General features: G+C 48.4%; 1 protein-coding gene across 2 annotated transcripts in view; it reads right to left on the reverse strand.

Annotated features, from left to right (window-relative positions):
* Positions 1-26,871, reverse strand: part of LIN52 (lin-52 DREAM MuvB core complex component) — a 149,685-nt gene that overhangs the window by 19,581 nt on the left and 103,233 nt on the right. The window contains exon 6 of one of the 2 annotated variants that reach the window (XM_030559186.1): positions 8,652-9,215. The exons of the other annotated variant lie outside the window; for it this stretch is intronic. Coding sequence (XP_030415046.1) covers positions 9,130-9,215 — 86 coding nt within the window. The 3' untranslated portion in view covers positions 8,652-9,129. Of the gene's footprint in view, positions 1-8,651; positions 9,216-26,871 lie in introns of those variants that run through there. 2 annotated transcript variants of the gene reach the window in all.

Raw genomic sequence — 26,871 nt, forward strand, 5'->3', positions numbered from 1 at the left:
GTCCTGGAAACAAAAGCACTTTCCTCTTCACCCAGAGGGAATGCAAAATCAGGCTAGCAAATCCAACACACACAGATCTCCCCCTGATTTCTTCCTCCTACCAATTCCCTGGTGAGTACAGACTCAATTTCCCCAAAATTTCCCAGTAAAGAAAACTTTAACAGGTTTTAAAAAGAAAGCTTTATATAAAAAAGAAAGAAAAATACATACAAATGGTCTCTCTGTATTAAGGTGACAAATACAGGGTTAATTGCTTAAAAGAAATATGAATAAACAGCCTTATTCAAAAAGAATACAAATCAAAGCACTCCAGCACTTATACTCATGCAAATACCAAAGAAAAGAAACCATATAACTTACTATCTGATCTCTTTGGCCTTACACTTAGAAACAGAAGATTAGAAAGCAGAAACTACTTCTCCAAAGCTCAGAGAAAGCAGGCAGACAGACACAAAATTCCGTCCACCCAAAGTTGAAAAAATCCAGTTTCCTGATTGGTCCTCTGGTCAGGTGCTTCAGGTGAAAGAGACATTAACCCTTAGCTATCTGTTTATGACACTCAGTCACTCCTAGCTCATTAGAATACAGTACATGGAATGTCTGTCTTTTTGAAGTCTGCCAGCAGTCCTGCTTTCAGAGAGTGGGATGGTTTCCTACCAGGAGTTACTCCTAATATTTCTCTCACTCATCTTTCCGTCAGGTGTCAATGTGTAGGCCATTGAATTTTTAATTGTAATTGCACACAATTAATTGCCAGATCTTTGCTCAGTATCCATGCTTGACATGAGAGCTCTTTCCAACTATTGCTACACCTCCAACCTCCCAGGAAGGTGACAGCAAAACAACTCCTCAACGACTTGATTCTTCAGGTTTTTTGGATGACAGTCAGTTTGGTTTAGACTTGTGTATAGTAAGGAAATGGTACAGATAGTGCTGGTTGATGATCTCCTCCTAGCCATGAAGGAATAGCAGGTATCCAGGCTGAGTCTTTTAGATCTATTAGCTGCATTCAGTACCATTAATCACAAGATGGTGGTGATACATCTGCAGATTGTAGCAAGGTGGATGGAGTTACTCCTGAATGTTTCTGCTTCTGTCTTTGAGAGACTTCCCAAAGAATGGTATGGGGCAATTACTCGTTTGTCTCATGGGCGCTCTCATGTGGGGTTCTACATGGCTCCATCTCATCACTCCTCTTGTTCAGCAAATATATATATTTGAGGGACTAGGGAGGAAATGTGGGTTGCAGTGTGTTCAGTATGTTGATGGCACCCTGTTTTCTCTATATTTCCATCTCTTATGACTCAGAAGGTGGGGATGCTTACCCAGTGTCTAATGGAGATGGGGATACAGAAGAGAAGCTGAACACTGCAAGACTCAGCTGTTCTCCCAGGCTATTCTTGTGCAAGGAGAGGGTTAATTGGGTAGGGAGTGGATTGCAGGCTGCGGGAAGAGCCATGCTGAGAGGTGATGTCTGGGCTGGGAAGATATGGATTTTTCTTATGGACCATGGTAATGCTCCTGGTTAAGCCCCTATTTAAAATTTATTCAAAATTGTGATGATTGCTCTAATTATATACTTTGGAAAAGCAAACTGGGCCTCTGTTCTTTGACTGGACTATTTACATTGCTGTATTCCTCCGTATTCCTCTTATTTGGCTTTGTAGTGTGAAAAAAGTTGGTATTTAATTGTCTAACGAGACAGAAGCAGTTAATAAATCTGAATGAAGATAAGTGCATAAGATGCCTATCACCAGGTATATGTACAAACTTAACACAATTTAAATTGGGTCATTAACGTCCATGCCTCAAGCTCCAAATAGGATTGCTTCAGGTGGTTAGAGCTGGGCAATAAGCAGAGATGTTACATGAACAGCTCCCTAATTCTGCACATTCATACATTATCCTCCATTAACGCCTGCACATCAGGCATGCTTTCTCTTTGCTTTTCTGCAGCACTCTGGCCCAGATGCTCTACCCCAAACAACCGGGAGAAGAGTTAGTGTGGAGCCCTACTGTGGGTGGACCTGTCCTTGCCTCTGTCAGAGACCTGAGGGATCTGGCTCTATTTCTGTTCTGGCAGCATTTGTACAGCTTGTCAGGCCAATGAAGTCTCATTGAATAGAATTGTATCTACTCTCTAAAGCCTTCTCACACTTCTGACTGCTCTCCATCTTAAAAGTCCCACTATCAGTGCCCTCCACCCTATAAGGCTCTGTTTCCTTATATTCTCTTTTGTAGTCCAACAACAGACCCTACTCGTTTCCTTTGGTGTCTGTCCACAGACAGCCCCCCGCCCCCGAATTCCCAGTCTCTTCATTACTGCTCCCCTAGCACATATACACACAGACACCATTAACAGCTCCCCTTCCCCTCCTATCCCCTCCCCTTCCCTTCAATAATCTATCTACATATTAAAATGAGTTTGTCCCTGATTTACATGCGTAAGAAGGGATGTAATAATGAGGACGTAGATTAGAAGATTTAGCACAATCATTTGTGTAGATTGTGTCCCATCAAAGGGCAGCTCTGACGAGCCGAGATTAAGGAGCAAACAGCTGCCGCTGGAATTCAGTCCATTTGTTTGTTTGCTGTTTTCTCTCTTGACTCCAGCAAACAGTCTCATTAACATGCAAGTGATTTGCTCCTTAAGCCTTTTCCTGTTTATTATTGGGGGAGTTGCTGACGAGGGCTTTGCAGAGTCCCTGGCCCAGATCTCGAAGATCGACATGCAAATCAAGATTAAATTGGGAAGTAATTAAAAACAAAGAGGGGGCATGACACCTTGGTACCCTCTTCCTTGGAGGGGGGTGGGGTCTTAAGGTTCAGACATCACAAGAGGGAATACAGGACACAAGAAGCTATGGCCCAGCAAGACTGTCTGTACCTTTAGGTTTCTCTCACCCACACCTCTGGGTCTTTCCCTAGACATATTGTTGTCCCTTCCTCCTCCTCCCCCACCCCCACAAATAAAATGTCTGGCTGTCTACTGAACTAATTTACATATTTGCTTCAATGGCTTTATGTGGCAAATTGTTCCATATGGTCACTGCTATTTGATTGAGATGGTGTCTACCCATGGTGTCTACCTCACTCGTTGGGATCTGCACTCTTCCCCAGAGTCCAGTCTTTTCTGCTGTGGCCATATGCTGGGCGAGTGGTAGGAGGATCTCCCTACCACTCCTCTGGGCAGCACAGCATGAGATTTTTCATTTCACATACGCTGTCTATTTTGGATCATTGTCACCAGGCTTTATCCATATTAAAATGCATTTTCCATTTACTGGCTTCCATAGGTACTGGAGCTAGGAGAGCAGCAGCACCCTCTGGCTTGAAGTGGTTACCGTCATATACAGGGTTTGCAGTTTGGTTCAATGGCTCTCAGCACCTGCAATACACAAATTGTTCCAGCGCCCCTGCTGGCTCTGAGCACTGAGATGTAAATCTCTCCAAACTCCCGGGCACCGTTCCTTTTTATCTTCTTGCTCTCTCTAGTTGGTATCATCAGTAAACTTTGATATTTTGATCCACATTGTTGACAGATGCAACAAACTTCTTGAGAAGGGGCTCACATACTGCGGTGATGGGGGTATCTAGACAGATAGATCAGGTGAACTACTGGGGACTCTTCCTTCAAGAGACCTTTTTCCAGCTAGGGAAATTACAATTCACCCACCCTAATTTCAGATCTTGCCTCTTACCTCCTATGTCATGGCCTCTTTAGCTTAGTCAATAATCTTTTACTGGGAACCTTTTCAAATGCTTTCAGAAAGCAGTATGTTTACCTTGTGTCTTCTGCAAGGAATAGGGTGAGCCATGTTAAATCCCTGCTCTAACTTGGGCTGATTTAAATGGAGTTACACCGGGGATAAATTTGGCCAGGTGTCTTTAAAGAATACACAGAGTCAAATCAGCAAGGCTACCCAATGTTCCCTTACCAGACCCTGGACAATTGCTGTTAATATCTTCTTCACCCCTGATAGTAATGTGGTAGGAAACTCAGTGGTTTTGTGTTGCTGTGATGTCTCATGATCCTTTAGGTTTGGATATTAACTCCAAGATCTATTGATATCCACATGGTAACAGCTGAGTGAGTGATGTTCTTCCACTATCGGTGACATAGGAAAAAATAGATCCCCCGCCTCACCATACACACCCCTATGCCCCTCATGCCTTGTTAGTTTATGAGATGGTGTGAATATCTGCTGCTTGCAGAGAATCTGAACAATGTAGGAAGTTACCCTAGAGCCTTTTGTTGGATGGGACAGAGGCTCTGACAGAAACGCCAGTAAAACAAGACAACCCTTTTCTTTCATTTATCACAGCACCTGCTGCTCCTATTTCAAGACTGGCAAAATGATGATAAATTCTAGACATTTCATTTGAAAAAACAGTGACGGTTACTGAATGACGACATGTAAGTTACCTGTCACGTCATTAACCAAACTCAGGTACTGGAAAGCCAGTCAATGAGACTGAAAAGCCAATCAGCCAGGACATCATAAATCTTACGGTCTCTATGTCACAATGAAGTCACAGTCACCCTTGCTATACATGCTCTGCCTGTGCACTGAAGGGCAAATTCTCCTCTCAGTTACCTCAGTTTCAATTCAGAGGACCTGACTATGACTGGCCTCATACAAGGATCACTCACTTGGAGGAATGCACAAGATTGTTCCATCAATGCAGCTGTGAGGGTGCATATCCCTCAAAGAGGACAGGGAGGAGGTGCAGTCTTCCCCCGAACTCACATACAAGCTCTGCCCCAGCCCATGGTGTTAGCCAGGCCTCTAGGATGTTGTAACCTGTGCAGTCCTCCCCCTTCTCCCTACAACATCTGACTGCAAAGAGAGGGATGGTCTCTCTTGAGGAATGCTCCCTCATCTTGGCTCAATATAGTGGGAAGCAACTCCATACCACCCCCCATGTAGGCCAGTGAATAATTGCCCACAATTTGGGCCCCAATGAGTACACTGATCTCAATTAATTTATAGTTGTCATTGTAAAAGTCTTTAGGGAACGCAGCACTCCTGGCCCTAGGATCCTGTATATGATCATGTAATTATCGATTGCATCATAATGAACATGCACAATGGAGCAGAGTTCATGTTAAAAACTTACTTCACATTTTCTGACATTTGGGGGCTTTATTCTGCGTGGAATTGCACTAATAGAACCTTCATTATTTGCCTAGACAATGTAGTGAGATAGCACAAAAATGACAGAGAGTTTGTCTGAACTTTAGAGTATTGCACAGAATGAGACAGGGCTCCTGCAGATTTCATGCTGACTGAGGCATGGCTCATGTTTCTCAGCATCATCCACAATCCCACACACATGAACGCACGGTGCACTCTTTGCCTTCAGGACGTTAGGAAATCATCATTAAAAATCATTCAGCCTTGTTTTAAAATTCCTGCCCAGTCAATAAATAAATAAAATAGCTGAGATTATTTTTTTAAACGAAGCTATGAGTGCAAGCTCCTTGCCCCGCTCTGCTTCTTTTGTGTCAATTTAGGTGGCACACGGGGAGAGGAAACCATCCCCCCAACAGGTGCATAGGGATGTCGGGGCAGGGGGGACATGGCCAGCCTACACCATGGTCTGGCTATATCCAAGCAGAGGGTGATTCTTTGCTAGCTGGCACAGGATAGAACAGCCACCAGGGTCCTCTGATCTATGCTAGGATCGGCACTGGAGCAGAACAGGTAATCTGGCTCCCTGATCCCCCCATCTACTGTCTGCTGAATTATTTCACCCCCGAAAGTCAAAGACTTATGGGTAACTAAAAGGGAGTTTATAATAGAAATGCATACACAACTGTGATTTAAATCATTAGTGTTCCAGTTATATGGATGAGCCAAGGACCTCAATTTGCAGCCAGACCATCTCAATAAACAAAAAATAAAGTAAAGAAGAAATCTGCATGCCAGCCCCAGTGTGGGCCTACTGCTGTTCAAGGAACTCAGTCACTAAGCAGAGCCCCCTTCTGGCTGGTTCTTGGGGTAGCGGTGATGGACTCCAAAGGTAGCTGGGTCCAGTCCTCAAGCCAGAGGAAGAATCCCCAGGATATAGAGCCTGAAGGCGTGAAATCATACATAGGAGACAATGTAGGGGATCCGGGAGAGTTCCTGTTCCCCTCCCCACTGAAAAAAAAGCCAGGCTGGCGTGTATGTAAATGGAGGTGGGGGTAGGGGTTGGGTTATTGCTTTACAGGATGTTTTCCTAAACATTAAAGTGAAATCTGTATTTGATTGTCTATGTACAGATACCGCCATGAAAGGCACCATAGGAAGTGGGGGGAAAGAGTATGAGCAACCTGCTCTTGATGACAGGTGGTACCCCGTGGTGTTGCTGGTGGGGAAATGTGTTAAGGGAAGCGGGGACGTTTCTGGTTTACAATAGAATTTTTTTATATACGTTTTAGGAAAAAGAGATGCTGGATTGTGCATTTTCTGTCTCAGAACCTCCTGCATTAAGGAAGGGCTTCTAATGTATATCGAAGTTTAGATGCTGTACTATAGGGATAGATGCTACCGATAGCTCCTGTGGTCATCCACCCATTTAGGGTGGCAGGGAGGAAGGAAGACTGTGGAAAAACAGCCTGTTAGGTCTAGGAAAACACTCTCACCTGTTTTCTTCTTGGATTGTAAAAGCAGCAAAGAATCCTGTGGCACCTTATAGACTAACAGACGTTTTGGAGCATGAGCTTTCGTGGGTGAATACCCACTTCCTCATCTGACCCACGAAAGCTCATGCTCCAATACGTCTGTTAGTCTATAAGGTGCCACAGGATTCTTTGCTGCTTTTACAGATCCAGACTAACACGGCTACTTCTCTGATACTTCTTGGATTGAGGTCTCCCAGTAGCACTTGGATGACTTAATTTTAAAAGGATGGCTAAACTCCTATGTTTCATTCGGGCCTTGGGAGTAAACCCCAGTCAGAGGCCGACTTCTAAACATTGTGAAGTTTTTAATTTAATTTTAGAGCCTATTTTTCATTTCCAGCCTGTCCCTCAGTTCCTATGTGAGGCAGGTGGTGGCATGCTACTCTGGTGACATGCATAGCAGATAAGAGCAGCAGTCAGGGAGCTACTGACAGACACTCTTTGTGGTAAATGTTATCCCCACCTCTCACCTCCAAACACACACACACTACCTCCCTCTATAAGGGCCAAGCTTGGGATGGGAAGGAGCATTTGGTGCAGGAGAGGGCTGCCTGAAAGCCACTGCAGCAGGGGCACTAGGTAGAACCAAGAAGCACTGCACCGAGAGGGTGGCAGGCAGGCAAAGAGTGTCCTCAGAGACCAGGCTGGTGCTTGTGCCACCGTGCAAGGAGTGGGGCAGCAGGGCCTTTAATATGCTGAGTGGCTGGGACTGCTGCCAGGAGCCAGTTCCTTTCCCTGGAGGTGGCAGAGGAATATCCCCTCACCTGTCCCTCTCCTGCCACCCAAAGACACAAAACACGTGGGGCCAGAATTGAGGCTCCCTCCAGGCCACTCCTGTCAGAGATTGTGGCGCATGGCAGTAAAATGTCCGCGGGCACAGAGAAGCCAAGTTTAACATCAACCTTTTCCTTTGGGGGGACAGAGTGCTTTTGGGAACTACACAGATGCTGCTCGGAGCCAATGAGGGCAGCTTGTTTGACTTTTATGCTGGGTTTAAATTTGGTTTTCCTTCTAGCAATCCCCTTCTGAGGTAAGAGAGGTTCTTTCCCTACTCAAGCCTCCACTATCCAGGCAGCTTCCCTCTTCAGAACAGAGAGCTCTGACTTGTCCCAGCACCACAAGCTTCTTCACTAAATATGATTATTGTTATTACTATTGCTATTATGTCATAAATTGACGTCCTGTGTTCTAGTCTGTTATCTAGGGATTCTGCTCTAATCTTGATGATCGCTAATGCAGTGTAAATCCAGCGCGCTGGGTGATAATCTGGCTACATAAAAATGGATGTTTTAGACATAATCAAAACCTTTCATTTTAATGTTGTACAATATATTTGGTCTAAAGTGCATTGCTCTTCAGTCATTCTTGTCTGCTGCTCAGAAATGCGCCCCAGTGTTTTTAAAGTGAAGCTGGTACGTGGCATGTAAACTTTGGAATTTAATGCACACTGTGTAGAACCAACCCTTGGAAGGGAAAACAGAAACGTCTCAGCTGTGATTTGGTACAGAACAGAACAATTATGCTTTGCAGACTGGTGACATCTGAAAGTTGGCAGGGAAGCTGGCCCTGTCCCAGTGCCTGCAGGGAGCTTTTCTCCCCTCACACAACCAGAAATCCGTAGGACTTTTCATTTATTTTAAATGAAAACTGGTGAGATGCATTTCAGTTTATTATCAATAGTTTATATAGACTGAAACTATATTTTCAATCTAAGTCTATTACACATGATAAGGGAGGTCTGGCCTAAGAGGCAAAAAGTGTGCTATGCACTCGCTACCTAATTACCTGGACAGAGAGAAAGAGATGAAAACAGAAAGCAGCAGCTGGAGGGAGAAAGAAGAAATCATAAGGGATTGTCTCTCCCCCACACAAAAAAAAACCCCTATGGTCTTAGTTAAAAATAATACATATGTATATTGCTTTATTTGTATTCTTTTATTTAACTCCCCCTATATATACTTACACACCACATCCCTACTAGGTTTCAATTGGGTTGGATTGTTTCTGTAATATCTTTTACCATACTGGGAGTTTTTTTCTTTTCTCTCCTTCATCTTGTTCCTCCTCTTCTTTTCCTGAGTCCATCCCCTTTGAGTTCCCTGTTCTCCCCATGCATTACTATGTCCTGGCTCTACGTGTTTTCTGTGCACCTGCATTCTTAGCATTAAAGCACATGGAGAGCAAATGTATGTGTTTGGAGGGAAAATAAAAACAACCACTCACCACTCCTTTCACGGGGTTGCCACATTAAACAAGATCATGAGTTGGAGTTGGCCTGTGACCTACAGTTAGCCAGCTCTGTGATAGGGCTTTTTCCCTTCTCCTGCCCCAGTCAGATCCCTTTCCCTAGTGCCCCACTCTGACATAACTCTTATCTCCAACTTCATTCTGCTGACAGGCTGGGATCTGGGCTACTTCTATGCCCCTAGCAGGTTTTACACTTGTGTCAGTCCATGATGCTAGTGTGGCTGCCTGCAAAGCCTGCCGGAGTGTAGGAGCTGCCCCCACAGGATTAGGCACAGATGTCCGTAGCAGTTCTGGTGCCCTGTAGGAATGAAAAAGGTAGTAAGAACATAGCAGGGGTCAGGAGATAAGGTGGCTGTAGGAGATGGACTCCCTTTGATATTGCAACAGAGCAGGTTCACGAGCACAGATGAATAAGAGAGGCTAAATCATTTCAGGAAAAGGAAGGAAAGCAACCAAACTAAGGCAATGGTCCTGTGCCCCGACCTTAGGAGCAGCAGTATTCACAAAAAAGAGAACAGTACATCTCTGGGGGTAAAGTCCCCTTTCTCTCCACTGCTGTCAATGGAGATGGCTCTGCCCATTCAGCTGCCACTGGAAACAGAGAATTGAGAAATCCGTGATCAAAATAATTTAGTTATGTAGGGGTTTCACTCTCCAGTGTATAAAGAAACAGCATTCTCCTTTCACAGTCGTCTGTGCCCCTCCCCACTCCCATTATAATATAGCATACTCTTAAAATCCCCCATAATGAAAAAACACTGTCTGATTTTGTCTAAAATCTCTTCTTCTAAGCCCTCCAGGACTGTAAATATGAAAGAGGAGCAATAAGAACATAAGAACGGCTATACTGGGTCAGACCAATGGTCCATCTAGCCCAGTATCCTGTCTTCTGGCAGTGGCCACTGCCAGGTGCGTCAAAGGGAATGAACAGAACAGGGCAGTTTATCAACTGATCCATCCCCTCTTGTCCAGTCGCAGCTTCCAGTCATCAAAGGTTCAGGGACACCTAGAGCATGGGTTTGTGTCCCTGATCATCTTGGCTAATAGCCATTGATGAACCTATCCTCTGGGAACTTATCTAATTCTTTTTTGAACCCAGTTATACTTTTGGCCTTCACATCCTGTGACTATGAGTTCCACAGGTTGACTGTGTGTTCTGTGAAGAAGTACTTCCTCATGTTTGTTTTAAACCCGCTGACTAGTAATTTCATTTGGTGACTCAAAGACTCATAGACTCATAGACTCATAGGTCAGAAGGGACCAATATGATCATCTAGTCTGACCTCCTGCACAAGGCAGGCCACAGAACCCCACCCATCCAATTTTATAAAAACCCCTAACCCAGGACCGAGTTATTGAAATCCTCAAAATTGGTTTGAAGACCTCAAGCTGCAGAGAATCCACCAGCAAGTGACCCATGCCCCACGCTGCAGGGGAAGGTGAAAAATCTCCAGGGCCCCTGCCAATCCGCCCTGGAGGAAAATTCCTTCCCGACCCCAAATATGGCGATCAGCTAAACCCTGAGCATGTGGGCAAGACTCACCAGCCAGCACCCAAGAAGGAATTCTCTGCAGTAACTCAGTTCCCATCCCATCCAACATCTCCCCGCAGACCATTGAGCAGACCTATCTGGTGGTAATCCAAGATCAATTGCCCAAATTAACGATCCTATCATAACATCCCCTCCATATACTTATCAAGCTTTGTCTTAAAGCCAGAAAAGTCTTTTGCCCCCACTACTTCCCTCGGAAGGCTGTTCCAGAACTTCACTCCCCTAATGGTTAGAAACCTTCGTCTAATTTCAAGTCTAAACTTCCTAATATCCAATTTATACCCATTCGTCCTCATGCCTACATTAGAACTAAACTTAAATAATTCCTCTCCCTCCCTAACATTAACTCCCCTGATATATTTATATAGAGCAAGCATATCCCCCCGCAGCCTTCTTTTGGCCAGGCTAAACAAGCCAAGCTCTTTGAGTCTCCTTTCGTAAGGCAGTTTTTCCATTCCTCGGATCATCCTTGTAGCTCGTCTCTGACCCTGTTCCAGTTTGAATTCATCCTTCTTGAACATGGGACACCAGAACTGCACACAGTATTCCAGATGGGGTCTCACCAACGCCTTATATAACGGTACTAACACCTCCTTATCCTTGCAGGAAATACTCCGCCTGATGCATCCCAAAATCGCATTTGCTTTTTTAACAGCCGTATCACATTGGCGACTCATAGTCATCCTGCTATCAACCAGTACCCCAAGGTCCTTCTCCTCCTCCGTCGCTTCCAACTGATGCGCCCCCAACATATAGCCAAAATTCTTATTATTAATTCCTAAGTGCATGACCTTGCACTTTTCACTATTGTATTTCATCCTATTTCTCTTACTCCAGTTTACAAGGTGGTTCAGATCTTCCTGAATAGTATCTCTGTCCTTCTCCGTGTTAGCAATACCCCCCAGCTTTGTGTCATCCGCAAACTTTATTAGCACATTCCCGCTCTTTGTGCCAAGGTCAGTAATAAAAAGGTTAAATAAGATCGGTCCCAAAACCGATCCTTGAGGGACTCCACTAGTGACCTCCTTCCAGCCTGACAGTTCACCTTTCAATACGACCCGCTGGAGTCTCCCCTTTAACCAGTTCCTTATCCACCTTACAACTTTCATATTCATCCCCATCTTTTCCAATTTAACTAACAGTTCCCCATGCGGAACCGTGTCGAACGCCTTACTGAAATCTAGGTAAATTATATCTACCGCATTTCCTTTATCTAAGTAATCCATCACCTTCTCAAAGAAGGAGATCAGATTGGTTTGACACAATCTACCTTTAGTAAATCCGTGTTGCAATTCGTCCCAATTACCATTGACCTCTATGTCCTTAACTACTTTCTCCCTTAAAATTTTTTCCAAGACCTTACATACTACAGACGCCAAGCTAACAGGCCTATAATTACCCGGATCGCTTTTATTCCCTTTCTTAAAAATAGGAACTACATTAGCAATCCTCCAGTCACACGGCACAACCCCGAGTTTACCATTGCTTAAAAATTCTCACTAACGGGCTCGCAATTTCACGCGCCAGTTCCTTTAATATCCTCGGATGGAGATTGTCCGGGCCCTCCGACTTCGTCCCATTGAGCTGTTCAAGTACGGCCTCTACCTCAGTTGCGGTAATATCCACTTCCATATCCACATTCCCATTTATCATCCCTCCATCATCGCTAGATTCCTCACTAGTCTTATTAAAAACTGAGGCAAAGTACTTGTTTAGATGTTGGGCCATGCCTAGGTTATCCTTAACCTCCATTCCATCCTCAGTGTATAGCGGCCCCACTTCTTCTTTCTTTGTTTTCTTCTTATTTATGTGGCTGTAGAACCTTTTACTATTGGTTTTGATTCCCTTTGCAAGGTCCAGTTCAATGCGGCTTTTAGCCTTCCTCACTTTATCCCTACATGTTCTGACCTCACCAAGGTAGCTTTCCTTACTGATCCTGCCTTTCTTCCACTCCCTGTAAGCTTTCTGCTTTTGTCTAATCCCCTCTCTGAGTTGCTTGCTCATCCAGTTTGGCCTACAACTCCTGCCCATGGTTTTTTTCCCCTTTCTTGGGATGCAGGCTTCTGACAGTCTCCGCAGCTGTGACTTAAAGTAATTCCAGGCCTCCTCCGCATTTAAATCCACTAATTCCTCTGTCCAATCCACTTCCCTAACTAATTTCCTTAACTCTTTAAAATTAGCCCTCGAGAAGTCAAAAACCCTAATCCCAGATCTACATTTGTTTATCCTTCCATCTAGTTTGAACTGAATCAGCTCATGATCACTCGAACCAAGGTTGTCCCCACCACCATTTCTTCTACGATGTCCTCACTGCTCACCAACACCAAATCTAAAATGGCATCCCCTCTCGTAGGTACTTCAACTACTTGATGAAGAAATCCATCCGCTATCACATCCAGGAAAATCTGACCCCTATTATTCTTGCAAGCACTCGTCCTCCAGTCTATATCCGGGAAGTTGAAGTCCCCCATAATCACACATTTCCCCTTAGTGTTTACTTCATTAAAGACATTAAAGAGGTCTCTATCCATATCCCAATCAGATCCCGGCGGTCTATAGCACACCCCAAGCACTATCTCAGGGGAAGCTCTAGTTGCTTTTTTACCCAGTGTGATTTTTGCCCAGACAGACTCTGTCTTATCCATTCCATCGCTTCTTATTTCGCTACAGTTAATTTCATCATTGATGTACAAGGCTACTCCACCACCTTTGCCTTTCTTCCTGTCTTTTCTAAACAGCACATAGCCTTCAATACCTGTGCTCCAGTCATGAGTACTATTCCACCAGGTTTCGGTTATCCCTATAATATCTGGTTTCACTTCCTGCACCAGTAACTTCCTGCACCAGTAACTCCAGTTCCTCCATCTTGTTGCCTAGGCTCCTCGCATTAGTGTACAGACCTTTTAATTTTTGGCGTTTGGCGTCGGTGACATTCTTTCCCCCGTCGTGCAGAAACCTTCTACCACCAGCATCACCCGTTACTCTGGTTTCTACTCCACTATTCCTCCTTGGATCAATTCTTGGGACCGCAAGGGTATCCCCTCTCACTTTGTTTACTTCCCTCTCCAGGTTATATTCCGGCGTGGAGATCTCCCGAACATCTCCCAACCATTTCCCCCAACTTTCTAGTTTAAAGCTCTCTTGATGAGGTCGGCGAGCCTCCATCCTAGAATTCTATTTCCCTCCTTGCTTAGATGAAGTCCATCCTGAGCGAACAGTCGTCTATCCATAAACGCTTCCCAGTGACCGTACATCCCAAAGCCCTCCTTATAACACCACTCCCTGAGCCATCTGTTGATCGCTATAATCTTGTCACTCCTTCGTCGCCCCGCTCTAGGAACCTCTCATTCGTGTATGATGTGAAGAGGTAAATAACACTTCTTATTCACTTTCTCCACATCAGTCATGATTTTATAGATCTCTACCATATCCCCCCTCAATCGTCTCTTTTCCAAGCTGAACAGTCCCAGTCTTTTTAATCTCTCCTCATATGGAAGCTGTTCTATAAACCTAGTAAAAGACGGTTACTCACCTTTGTAACTGTTGTTCTTCGAGATGTGTTGCTCACATCCATTCCAGTTAGGTGTGCGCGCCGCGCGTGCACGTTCGTCGGAAACTTTTTTACCCTAGCAACTCCAGTGGGCCGGCAGGTCGCCCCCTAGAGTGGCGCCGCCATGGCGCTCTATATATACCCCTGCCGGCCCGCCCGCTCCTCAGTTCCTTCTTGCCGGCTACTCCGACAGTGGGGAAGGAGGGCGGGTGTGGAATGGATGTGAGCAACACATCTCGAAGAACAACAGTTACAAAGGTGAGTAACCGTCTTTTCTTCTTCGAGTGATTGCTCACATCCATTCCAGTTAGGTGACTCCCAAGCCATACCTAGGCGGTGGGGTCGGAGTGAGAAGTCGCGGCCCGGAGCACCGCAGTTCCGAAGGCCGCATCCTCCCTCGACTGCTGGACCAGGGCGTAGTGGGAAGCAAAAGTGTGGACCGATGACCAGGTCGCTGCCCGACAGATTTCCTGGATGGGCACACGGGCTAGGAAAGCCAGCGATGACGCCTGCGCCCTGGTAGAATGCGCAGTCACACGGCCCGCAGGGACATGGGCCAAGTCATAACAAGTCCTGATACAGGACGTAACCCAAGAGGATATCCTCTGGGAGGAGATAGGAAGACCTTTCATACGATCTGCTACCGCCACGAAAAGCTGGGGGGATTTTCGGAAGGGCTTAGTCCTGTCTATGTAGAACGCGAGAGCCCTACGGACATCCAGCGAGTGGAGCTGCTGCTCCCTGCCTGAGGAGTGAGGTTTTGGGAAAAAAACCGGAAGGAAAATCTCTTGGTTGACATGGAAGGCTGAGACCACCTTGGGCAGAAAAGCAGGGTGTGGTCTCAGCTGCACCTTGTCCTTGTGGAAGACCGTATATGGGGGGTCTACCACAAGAGCTCGGAGCTCCGACACCCGTCTAGCTGAGGTGACAGCCACTAGAAAGGCAGTTTTCCAAGAGAGGTAGAGCAGGGAGCAAGTAGCTAATGGCTCAAAGGGGGGCCCCATGAGTCGGGACAACACCAGGTTAAGATCCCAGGTGGGAGCAGGGGGACGGACGTTAGGGAATAAACGTTCCAGCCCTTTAAGGAATCTCGACACCGTCGGGTGAGAAAAAACGGAGCGACCGTCCGCACCCGGGTGAAAGGTGGAGATAGCAGCTAGGTGGACTCGCAACGACGATAAGGCCAGACCTTGCCCTTTGAGGGACAAAACGTAGTCTAATATTTCGGAAACCGAAACTTCCATAGGGCGGAGATTTCTCTCTACGCACCAACAGGAGAAGCGCTTCCATTTCGCTGAATACGTGGCTCTCGTGGACGGTTTCCTGCTGCTCAAGAGCACCTCTCTCACAGGCGTGGAGCATCGCAGCTCTGGGCCAGTCAGCCACGCAGGAGCCACGCCGCTAGGTGCAGCGACTGCAGGTCTGGGTGACACAGGGTCCCGTGGTCCTGGGTAATCAGGTCCGGATGAAGGGGCAGGGGAACTGGGTCGGCTATGGCCAAGTCCAGCAGCATGGTGTACCAGTGCTGCCTGGGCCACGCCGGGGCTACCATGATCACGAGCGCCTTGTCCCTGCGCACCTTCAGGAGGACCTTGTGGACTAGAGGGAACGGGGGAAATGCATAGCACAGGTGGGTCGACCACCGGATGAGGAAGGCGTCCCCTATCGACCCCGGTTCCCTGCCCTGAAAGGAGCAGAATGCTGGGCACTTCCTGTTCCCCCTGGACGCAAAGAGGTCCACCCGGGGATAACCCCACCTCCGGAAAATGGAGAGAGCGACATCCGGGCGAAGGGACCACTCGTGCGACAGGAAGGATCTGCTCAGTCGATCTGCCAGAGTGTTCCGTACTCCAGGGAGGAAGGAAGCCCTGAGGTGAACGGAGTGGGCTACGCAAAAGTCCCAGAGACGTATCGCCTCGTGGCACAGGGAGGAGGACCTGGTGCCGCCCTGCTTGTTGATATAGTACATCGTCGTCGTGTTGTCCGTAAACACGGCGACACAACGACCCTGAAGCTGATGACAAAACGCTTGACAAGCAAGGCGGACCGCTCTCAACTCCCGTATGTTGATGTGGAGCCCCACCTCCTCCTGGGACCACAGGCCCTGTGTCCGCAGGGTCCCCAGGTGGGCCCCCCAGCCCAGATCTGAGGCATCCGTTGTCAGGGATACCGATGGCTGAGAGGGGTGAAAGGGAAGACCCGCACATAACACGGACTGGTCCAACCACCAGCCGAGAGAGTCCAAGACCTTCTGGGGGATTGTGACTAACATGTCTAAAGGTTGCCTTTGCGGCCTGTAACGGCTGATAAGCCACAGCTGGAGAGGCCTCATGTGGAGCCGAGCGTAGCCGGTCACAAAAGTGCACGCTGCCATGTGGCCTAACAGGGTTAGACATGTCCTTACTGACGTCAACGGGGCTGACCGCAAACGCTGAACGATCGCCGCCATGGTCTGGAACCGTTGCAGAGGCAGCGAGGCCCTGCCCATCGTGGCGTCCAAGACCGCCCCGATAAATTCCACCTTTTGCGTGGGCCTCAGAGTGGATTTGTCTGTGTTTATCAGGAGGCCCAGACTTGCAAATACGGCGGTGATCAGGCGGACATGGCTGCTGACCTGCTGCTCCGACGTGCCCCGAATCAACCAGTCGTCCAGATAAGGGAACACGTGGACACGGTTGCGTCGAAGATGCGCCACGACAACTGCCATGCATTTTGTAAACACCCTTGGGGCCGTGGACAGGCCGAAAGGGAGGACTGCAAACTGATAATGAAGAGCCCCCACAACGAAGCGGAGAAAGCGTCTGTGGCGCGGCCAAATGGCAATATGAAAATACGCGTCCTGCATGTCGAGGGCGGCGTACCAGTCTCCCGGATCCAGGGATGGAATAATGGTCCCCAGGGATACCATGCGGAACTTCAACTTCACGAGGTATTTGTTGAGTTCTCGCAGGTCGAGGATAGGCCTGAGGCCCCCCTTGGCCTTGGGGATCAGAAAGTAGCGGGAATAAAACCCCTTGCCTTTCTCGTTTTCCGGAACCGCCTCTATGGCTCCTTTGCTGAGGAGCGTCTGCACCTCCTGTCGAAGGAATTGCTCGTGAGAGGGGTCCCTGAAGAGGGACGAGGAAGGAGGGCGGGAAGGAGGAAACGAAACAAACTGCAGGCGGTATCCCGTCTGCACCAGGTTTAAGACCCAGCGGTCCGATGTTATTTGGGACCACGCCGGGAGGAAAAACGAAAGGCGGTTTGAAAACGGGGGGAAAGGATCCATAGGGGAAACTGCTACAGCGCCCTCGGGCGCACCTTCAAAATGAAGGCTTAGGACCAGGCGGGGGTTTCGAGGAGCCTTGGTTCTGCCCCCCTTGGTTCCCAGACTGCCTGCGCCTGCCGTTCCTGCCGCGGCGCCTGTAAGGGTCCTGCCGCTGGCGGAACTGGGAAAACGGCCTACGGTACGGCTGCTGCTGTGGCCTAAAGGGTCTACGCTGCGTCACGGGGGTGTGCATCCCGAGGGACCGCGCAATGACCCGGTTGTCCTTCAGACTCTTGAGTCTGGGGTCTGTCTTTTCCGAAAACAGGCCCTGGCCTTCGAAAGGAAGGTCCTGTATCGTGTGCTGGAGCTCTGGCGGAAGGCCGGAAACCTGCAGCCAGGAGATGCGACGCATCGTAACTCCCGACGCGAGGGTACGGGCAGCCGAGTCCGCAGCGTCCAAGGATGCTTGTAAGGCCGTGCGCGCGACCTTTTTGCCCTCGTCCAGGATGGCCGTAAACTCCTGGCGAGCATCCTGTGGCAGCAGCTCTTTAAATTTGTCCACTGCCACCCAGGAGTTAAAAGCGTACCTGCTCAGCAGGGCCTGCTGATTAGAGACCCTGAGCTGCAGGGCCCCAGCCGAATATACCTTACGGCCAAGGAGGTCCATCCGCCTGGCCTCTCTGGATTTGGGGGCCGGAGCCTCCTGGCCGTGACGCTCCCTATCGTTCACCGACTGCACCACCAGTGAACCGGGAGTCGGGTGAACGTGCAAGTATTCATACCCCTTGGAAGGGGCCATGTACTTTCTCTCGACTCCTTTCGCTGTCGGAGGGATGGAGGCCGGGGACTGCCAGATAGTATTGGCATTGGCCTGAATGGTCCGTACAAAGGGCAGGGCGACCCTGGTGGGAGCATCCGAAGAGAGGATGGTAACAATCGGGTCCTCTATCTCCGAGACCTCCTCTGCCTGCAGACTCAGGTTTTGGGCCACCCGCCTGAGGAGGTCCTGGTGCGCCCTGAGATCCAGCGGGGGGGGACTGTTGGAGGAGGTACCCGCCACCGCCTCATCCGGGGAGGAGGATGAGGAGACCCCAGGCACGATAGTGTCCAACTGAGGGTCTTCCTCAGCCCTCGCCTCTACCTCCGGAGCCACAGCGGAGTCCTGCTGTTTGGACCCTTCCTCCGCCTCCGGGGAGGGAGGGGGGCGAGACAAGGAGGCTTCAGGGGCCCTACGCTCCGCATTCGCCGGTGTGGGAGGGAGCTGCTGGGGGCCCTGGGCCTGATGGTATGCCCAGGGTGTCCAGAATCCCCACTGTGGTGGGCCTTGGTCTTCCAGCGGCGGATCCCCGAAGAGCGCCGCCTGCCGGTCGGTGCCGAGCGCATACGCACTGTCCGCCTGCGAAGATACGGACGGCTGTCTCGAGGGCCACGGCGGGGCCGACCCCGGATGGTACGGGCCGGCGCGGGTCGGCACGGAGGATCGTCTCGGTGCCGGGGACCGGTGCCGGGAGTCGTATCGGTGCCGGGATCGGGACCGGGACCTGGATCTGTCACGGTGCCGGGATCCTGATCGGTACCGGGTGTCGCTTCGGTAGCGGGACCTGCCACCGGCTCGGTGCCGGGAGGTCGACCGGGACCTACCACCGGCTCGGCGCCGGGAGGTCGACCGAGACCGGGACCTGCCACCATCTCGGTGCCGGGAGGTCGACCGGGACCTACCACCGGCTCGGCGCCGGGAGGTCGACCGAGACCGGGACCTGCCACCAGCTCGGTGCCGGGAGGTCGACCGGTGCGGCGAGTAGCGATGGGACCTGCTCCTGGAGTCGCGGTGCCGGTGACGCCGACTGGAGCTTGACCGCGACCGTCCGGAGGTCGACCGTTGCCGCGAGTGCGACCGGTGCCGCTGAGGGGAGCGGTGCCGGGACTGCGAGCGGCGTCGGGATCTGGAGCGCCCAAGACGTCGGGACCTAGATGGCGAAGGACTGTCTCTGGGCGGCGCCGACATCATGGGCTTGCCCCTGGACACGACCCGCACCGGAGGTACCGGGGGTGGCAGCCGAGTGGGCTCCGTCAGGGCAATAAGGTCCCGAGCCGAGGCGAAGGTCTCCGGTGTTGACGGGACCACTATCTCAACCCCAGATCTCATGGGGGAGCTCGGCGGCACCGGACTCAACGGACCCGCCAGGCCCGGAGTCAACGGTGCTGACGGTGCCGGCGGTGCCGCGGCCGATGTCGAGGCCGGGCGCTCAAGCCGGGTCTGCCTGGCCGGAGTAGCAGACTTCGACGGCCTAGGCTGTGATTCCGGTGCCGGAGAAGGTCGGTGCCGAGGAGTCTTCTCGGTGCCGGAGCGATCCGGTGCCGGTGCCGAGACCACGGTCCGCGAAGTCGACGGGTCAAGTGCCGCCTCCATTAGGAGAGTTCGGAGCCTCTGATCTCTCTCCTTTTTTGTCCTCGGCTTGAAAGCCTTACAGATGCGGCACTTGTCAGACCTGTGCGATTCCCCGAGGCACTTCAGGCACGCTTCGTGGGGATCGCTGGTGGGCATGGGCTTCTTGCAGGCCGCACACTGCTTGAAGCCCAGCGAAACAGGCATGAGCCTGGCGCCGGGTGCCGGGAAGGGCTAAGCCCCCGGCCAAGAACTATTTAACAACTATTGACTAAACTATTTACTTAACAACACTAATTAACACTATATAGAACTAGAGATAAGCGATTGAAAACTAGGAGAGCTAGGGACGTGGAGGACAGCTAAGCCGCGCTCCACAGTTCCAACGACCGACACGGCGGTAAGAAGGAACTGAGGAGCGGGCGGGCCGGCAGGGGTATATATAGAGCGCCATGGCGGCGCCACTCTAGGGGGCGACCTGCCGGCCCACTGGAGTTGCTAGGGTAAAAAAGTTTCCGACGAACGTGCACGCGCGGCGCGCACACCTAACTGGAATGGATGTGAGCAATCACTCGAAGAAGAATTTTTGTTACCCTTCTCTGTATTTTTTCCAATTCTAATGTATCTTTTTTGACATGAGGAGACCTGAACTGCACACAGTATTCAGGATGTGTGTACACCATGGATTTATATAGTAGCAGTATGATATTTGATGTCTTATTACCTATCCATTTCCTAATGGTTCCTAACATTCTGTTAGCTTTTCTGACCGCTGGTGCACATTGAGCTGATGTTTTCAGAGAACTACCCACAATGCCTCCAAGCTCTCTCTTTTGAGTGGTAATAGCTAAGTTAGACCACATCATTTTGTATTATAGTTAGGATTATGTTTTCCAATGTGCATTATTTTGCATTTAACAACATTGAATTTCATCTGCCATTTGCCTGCCCAGTTTTGTGAGATCCTTTTGTAATTCTTCAAGATCTGCTCTGGACTTAATGATCTTGAGTAATTTTGTATCATCTGCAAACTGTGCCATCTCACTGTTCACTGCTTTTTCCAGATCATTTATGAATATGTTGAACAGGACCAGTACAGGTCCTTGGGGACACCTGCTATTTACCTATCTTCATTGTGAAAACTGACCATTTATTTCTACCCATTGTTTTCTATCTTTTAACTAGTTCCTGATCCATTAGAGGACCTTCCCTCTTATTCCATGACTGCTTACTTTGCTTAAGAGCCTTTGATGAGGGACCTTGTCAAAGGCTTGCTGAAAGTCCAAGTACACTATATCCCCCGGATCACCCTGGTCCACATGTTTGTTGATCACCTCAAAGAATTGTAATAGATTGGTGAGGCACAAAGGCCATGTTGACTCTTCCTCAACATATCATATTCTTCTATGTGTCTGATAATTCTGTTCTGTACTATAGTTTCAACTAATTTGCCTGGTTCTGAAGTTAGGCTCACTGGCCTGTAATTGCCAGGATTGCCTCTTTAGCCTTTTTGAAAAATTGGCATCACATTAGCTATCCTGCAGTTATCTGGTACAGAAGCTGATTTAAGCAATAGGTTACATATCTCAGTTAGTGGTTTTGCAATTTCATATTTGAGTTTCTTCAGAACTCTCGGATCAATACCATCTGGTTCTGGTGACTTATTACTGGTTAATTTAGTTCCAAAATCGCCTCTATTGACACCTCAATCTGGGATAGTTCCTCATATTTGTCACCTAAGAAGAATGGCTCGGATGTGGGAATTGCACTCACATCCTCCGCAGTGAAGACCAATGCAAATAATTCATTTACCTTCTCCAAAACACCTTGTCTTCCTTGAGTGCTTCTTTAGCACCTCCATCGTCCAGTGGCTCCACCGATAGTTTGGCAGGCTTCCTGCTGCTGACGTACTTAAAAAAATATTGCTGTTAGTTTTTGTGTCTTTTGCTAGTTGTGCTTCAAATTCTTTTTTGGCCTGCCTAATTATATTTTTCCACTTGACTTGCCAGAGTTTATGCTCCTTTCTAGTTTCCCCACTAGGGTTTAACTTCCAATTTTTAAAGGAAGTCTTTGTGTCTCTGACTCTTTTACTCCGCTGTTTAGCCATAGTGGCATTTTATGTTGGTCCTCTTACTGTTTTTTGTTTTTTTTTTAATTTGGAGTATACACAGAGTCTATTATGGTGGTTTTTTTAAAGTTTCCATGCAGCTTGCAGGCATTTCACTGCACATTGGCCCAGGAGTGCAGACAAAGGGAGATTCCTCTGCAGAGACAGACTCTGGTTGTCATATTCCTGGAGGACCCCTCTCTCTGTATGCTTCTTGGGGACACCTCCTCTGTTCAAACTTGCCATAAACACAAGTCTTCAGGAAAGCCCAAAGAGAAATATGGAGCCGATGATGCACCATCTCTCTACAACCCTCTCACGCCTTGTCCAGAACACAGGGATAGAAGTTGCTGTGAAAAAAGAGGACTGTGTGCCTTTAAGAAGTGCCTGGCTGTCCTGGTGTCTGTAGTGCAGTGAGGCAGGAAATGCACCGCTGATACTAACCAAGTTTGCCAGCCATGCTTTTCTCATGGCTCCCACACAATGGCCCGTTTTTTGCCCACCTGCCGATAATGCTTAATTAGGCGAGGAGTTGATTAATTTGTGGTAATTGACAGCTAATTACAGGCCTGAGGGCTCATTAACTTGACGTCTTGTCTCAGTGAATTGGCTGAAGGGGGGTCAGGTGATGTGCAACCTCCCCCAACCTCCCAGACACCCTCTATTTCCAGCACAGAAGGACCATTGGAATTTACCTGGATCGCAGGAAGGGGGATAGCAGAACAGCCTGTGGAGAAACAGCAGCTTAATGCAGGGGTAGGGAAAGGAGGGCAGAGCTCCTGAGATAGTACTGACACACAGAGCGGCTAAAACAGCACTTTTTAGATACTAAAGCAATAAGCAATGTTATAAAAGTCTACAAATACAATGCCCGTTGCATTTTGGTCACAGACACAGAACAGAGCTGAGGTTCAGGACAGATGGTCCCAGCAGGCAAAATGGGTGATCCCAAAGCTGAAGTAAAGAAATTTCTGGATTCAATCAGGGATAGACTGGAAGTCAGTGGGAGAACACTGGGTATACCACACTAGTGGCAGAGGGGAACAATGGCTTAGGGAACAGAGAAATTACTTACCTGTGTGGGGTGTGAGTTCTTGAGACCCCGGTTCCTGTGTATGAGGCTCTGGGAATGCTGATGGTCTAGGGTATTATTAGATTAGAAACACACTTTACAGGGTAGGTCATATCAGGAGGGTAGATTGGGATGAGGAAGGGACTCTCAAAATCATGTAAACTGGTCAGGATTCCCTTTACAATGATATGATTGGCCTCCAATGGCTAGAAGCTCTCATTTCCACTTTATACTACCCCCGTGACCATCTCCAAGACCTAAGAAATTAGCCAGTTTCCAGGCACCAATTGCAACAGAATTAGCGAGTTTCCTATGGGTTAAAAAGAAAGTACAAACAATTACAGAGCAACAGAAGAGCATAAGAACTACCAAACAAGAAATGACCATTAGTGCATCTTGTCTAGTATCCCAGATCCATACTAAATTAGATCTATGGGCCATATAATCCAGTATCCTTCTGGAACAGGCCCCAAAGACTGATATTTTAGCTTCAACTGTGGACAACGTTGGGTGTTACAAGAGAAGGCATAAAATTCCCACAAGGCCAGTTATTGTTCAATACTACCCAGTGGTGAATTAGTCACTGGGTCGATGGGACCTGGGCCCAGGGGCCCCAGCCAACTGGAGAGTGCCGGAAAAAATCCATTGCCAGGCGGTGGAAGCCCAGAACCCCAGCCACTGGGTGGGTGGGATGGGGGAAACGGCCTCCCCCAGTGACCCCTGGCTCCATCTCGAGCAGAAATGCCAGGACGGGGAAAGCTGCCCCCCCCCCCAGTGGCCCCTAACCTTGTCCCCAGAAGAATTTCCCAGGCAGGGGAAGCCCCAGTGCCCCACACTCATCCCTGGCAGAAGCCGCAGGGGAAGCCCCTGTGCCTGACCCTGCTCTCTGGCAGAAGCGCTGGGCAGGCGGGGCAGGAGAAGCCCTCTAGTGCGGGAACCGTGGTCCCCTGCAGCAGCATGAGGGGTGGGAGGGAAAACCCCAGGACCCTGACCCCTGCTGTGGCCCTGGGGCTGGAGGAACTCTCACTCCTCGCTGCAGCACCAGGGCCGTGGATGGGGACAGGGCTTCTCTGGTCTTGGGGCTGCATGGGAGGCAGAAAGGAGCAAAAGGAGTTGCAGGGCTGCAGTGGAGGAGCAGAATGGGGGAGACTCTGGGTGGAACAGGAGTTGGCCCCAAGGAAGGGGCAGAAAGGGGCAGAACAGGAGTTGGCCCCAAGGAAGGGGCAGAAAGGGGCAGAACAGGAGTTGGCCCCAAGGAAGGGGCAGAAAGGGGGGCTGCGGGCAAGGGCGCAGGCGGAAGGGGCAGAATGGGGGCAGGACTGCAGGCGGACAGGGTGGGGAGGGGCCCCCCACTTACTCTGGTCCAGGGCACCAGGAAACCTTAATCTACCTCTGATTCTGTCCTATTGAGGAACTCGAGAAAACTGTATGGAAAATGTTTGCAAAAATACTTATTTTAAAAGGATACATTTTTATTCATTATACAGTCGTTTATTTATATCACAGAGTCTGAGTTTTTGCTGGATTATTGCCTGAACACAGACTTTTTATCTGATCAGTTGCTTCTTAGTAGCTCCTTATTGGATAGAAATTATGGGACCTCTTAAATGTGTTGCTTTTTAATTTTGTACGCCCTCTTGTTTTAATTTTTTATACCGGAGCAAACTTGAACCTGATTGGCTTTCTGTACAGCAGTCATTGTTTCACACCCTTCTTACATTTGACTTTTCTCCTTTTCACCCTAAATATTCCCAGACTTTGTAGTGTCTCTTTTTGTAAGGAAGCCAAACAATTCCCATGCATCTAATAAATGTTGCTACCCTTCTCAGGGCCTTCCTCAATTTCCACAGCTGAAAACTATAGCTGAGAGAACATCCCAGTAATTTTTATTATGGCATTGGAATATCTTCCTTATCACTTAGCACCCAGGAGGGTAATTGTTTGGAATAGTCCAAAAGAATATAGCCTGCCATTTTCTCTCTAGATCCATTACTAAAACACTGGGTGATGGAAGTCTTGCTCATTTCTCACTTCGACTACTACATGCCTCTCAGAGCAAGTGTGAGCAAAGGCTATATAAAAGGTTAAGTACTAGATGTAGCATGCCACACTGAGCAATAGCAAGTGTAAGTCCCTTGTACCTCTCCTCTTTATCTTTTAGATACTGTCATGGCCCCAATAACCAAAGTATTGGAGCTTCACACACATTAATGAATTTATCTGCACAACTTCACTGTGCGGCAGGAAATATTACTCCATTTTACAGATGGGGCACTGAGGCATAAATAGATTAAGTGACTTGCCCAAGGTCATATAGGAAATCTGTGGCAGAGCCAGGTATGGCTGTAGATCTCGTGAGTCCCACTCTAGTGTCCTCTTAAACCTTTCTCTTACTACATGGCAGGAATAACTTGAATGCCACACAGCAATGCTCATTATTGTAGGCTCAACCTGCCTTAGCTGCAAGTCTGGCTAACAAGCCAGCTGCCTCAGTGAGTCAGCAAAACCCATTTAACACTTTCACATTAGGATCAACACCAGCTAACAGGGTGGAAGATGTTCCAGGCAAAGATTGCCAGCCTGTTCCAGTCACCATAAGCCTTACTCACAGACATGTCTCCACTGTACACTGAGAAATTATAGAAGGGAGATTAGTTACAAAGAGACTCTCAAATTTGGGGGTCACTTGGAATCCTGGGTGCTTCATTTTTCTTGTTGAACCATCTGAAGGATGAGGGAAAAGGGGTTAATGAAAATCTACATGGGAAACGATACAGATTGCCATCCTTAGCAGCCTAAATATCTGAGAGAGAGAGAGAGAGACAGAGAGAGAGAGCGCGGTAACCAGGGAAGATGTTTAAAAAGAGTGCCAGAATAGAAGGCTTTTCAAAGCCACTTTGCATTGGGTGCATTGAACATCGGGATGAGCTTGAATGCTCTATACAAATGGGTCAGTAATACACAGGGCATCCTATTAGCTGCGTGCTATATGGGCCCTATCACCATAGCATCTGAGTGCCTTGTTGGGTGGCGCTGTGCCTCTCCCAGAAAGGAATGCCTCAAGGGGACTGGCCCTCCCCAAGTTCTTTAGCAGAAAACATCTGCACCATTTCATATGATTAAAACAATTTGACTGAAACCCTTATCTCCAAAAACAGAACTCCCACTCAACCCAGTTAAGGGCTCTCTATATATGAAAGGAAGATTGATAAATCGACAATTGCTTCGTCTATCTGAATGGATTTGATCAAATATTTGAGGGCTTCACACAACCATGAATCCCATTTGATTCATTCTGTGTACCTGGCACCCCATACTGTCCTTGAGTAGGTGATCAAACACCCCTGCCAGGATTGTCACGTCACAATTTAGCTATGACACAGCACAGTACAAGGAGCACTCACTAGGAAAGCTGGTGTTTGTTAGGCATCTGTACTGTCGCAGCATAATGAGACATTTCCACTGACATGACTTCATCCTGGTCTGAGAAATTATTGATAATTGACTAAAAATCTGAGCAAGATCAGGAATTTTATGAACTCTGTAGCCATCACCAGTTCCTTCTTGGGTCTTGGCCTTGATGAGGATGTTGTCTAAATCAGAAAAGACATGTCAGCCTCTGCTTCTGAGATGTGCCACAAGAGTCATTAACACATTAATGAAGACTCTCAGGGAAAAGAGAAGAGCCTGAATGATAGTGTGTTGTTTTAGCAGCACGTTCCATTGTAGCAGAAGTGTAGATACCTCCTATATGAATAATACAAAGGTGTGTATAAATAAATCGCGATCAGACTTATAGATGGTCATGAATTCCCCTGGCAGAATTCTTTCCCAGAGGATAGTGTGAAGGCCAAGACTACAACAGGGTTAAAAAACAACAACAAAAAAAACACCCTAGATAAGTCCATGGAACATAGGTCCATCAATGGCTATTAGCCAGTATGGGCAGGGCTGGTGTTCCTATCCTTTGTTTGCCAGAACCTGGGAATGGGAGACAGGGGATGGATCACTTGATAATTATCTGTTCTATTCATTCCCTC

The sequence above is a fragment of the Gopherus evgoodei genome, chromosome 4 (assembly GCF_007399415.2).
Source record: "Gopherus evgoodei ecotype Sinaloan lineage chromosome 4, rGopEvg1_v1.p, whole genome shotgun sequence".
NCBI lineage: Eukaryota > Metazoa > Chordata > Testudines > Testudinidae > Gopherus > Gopherus evgoodei.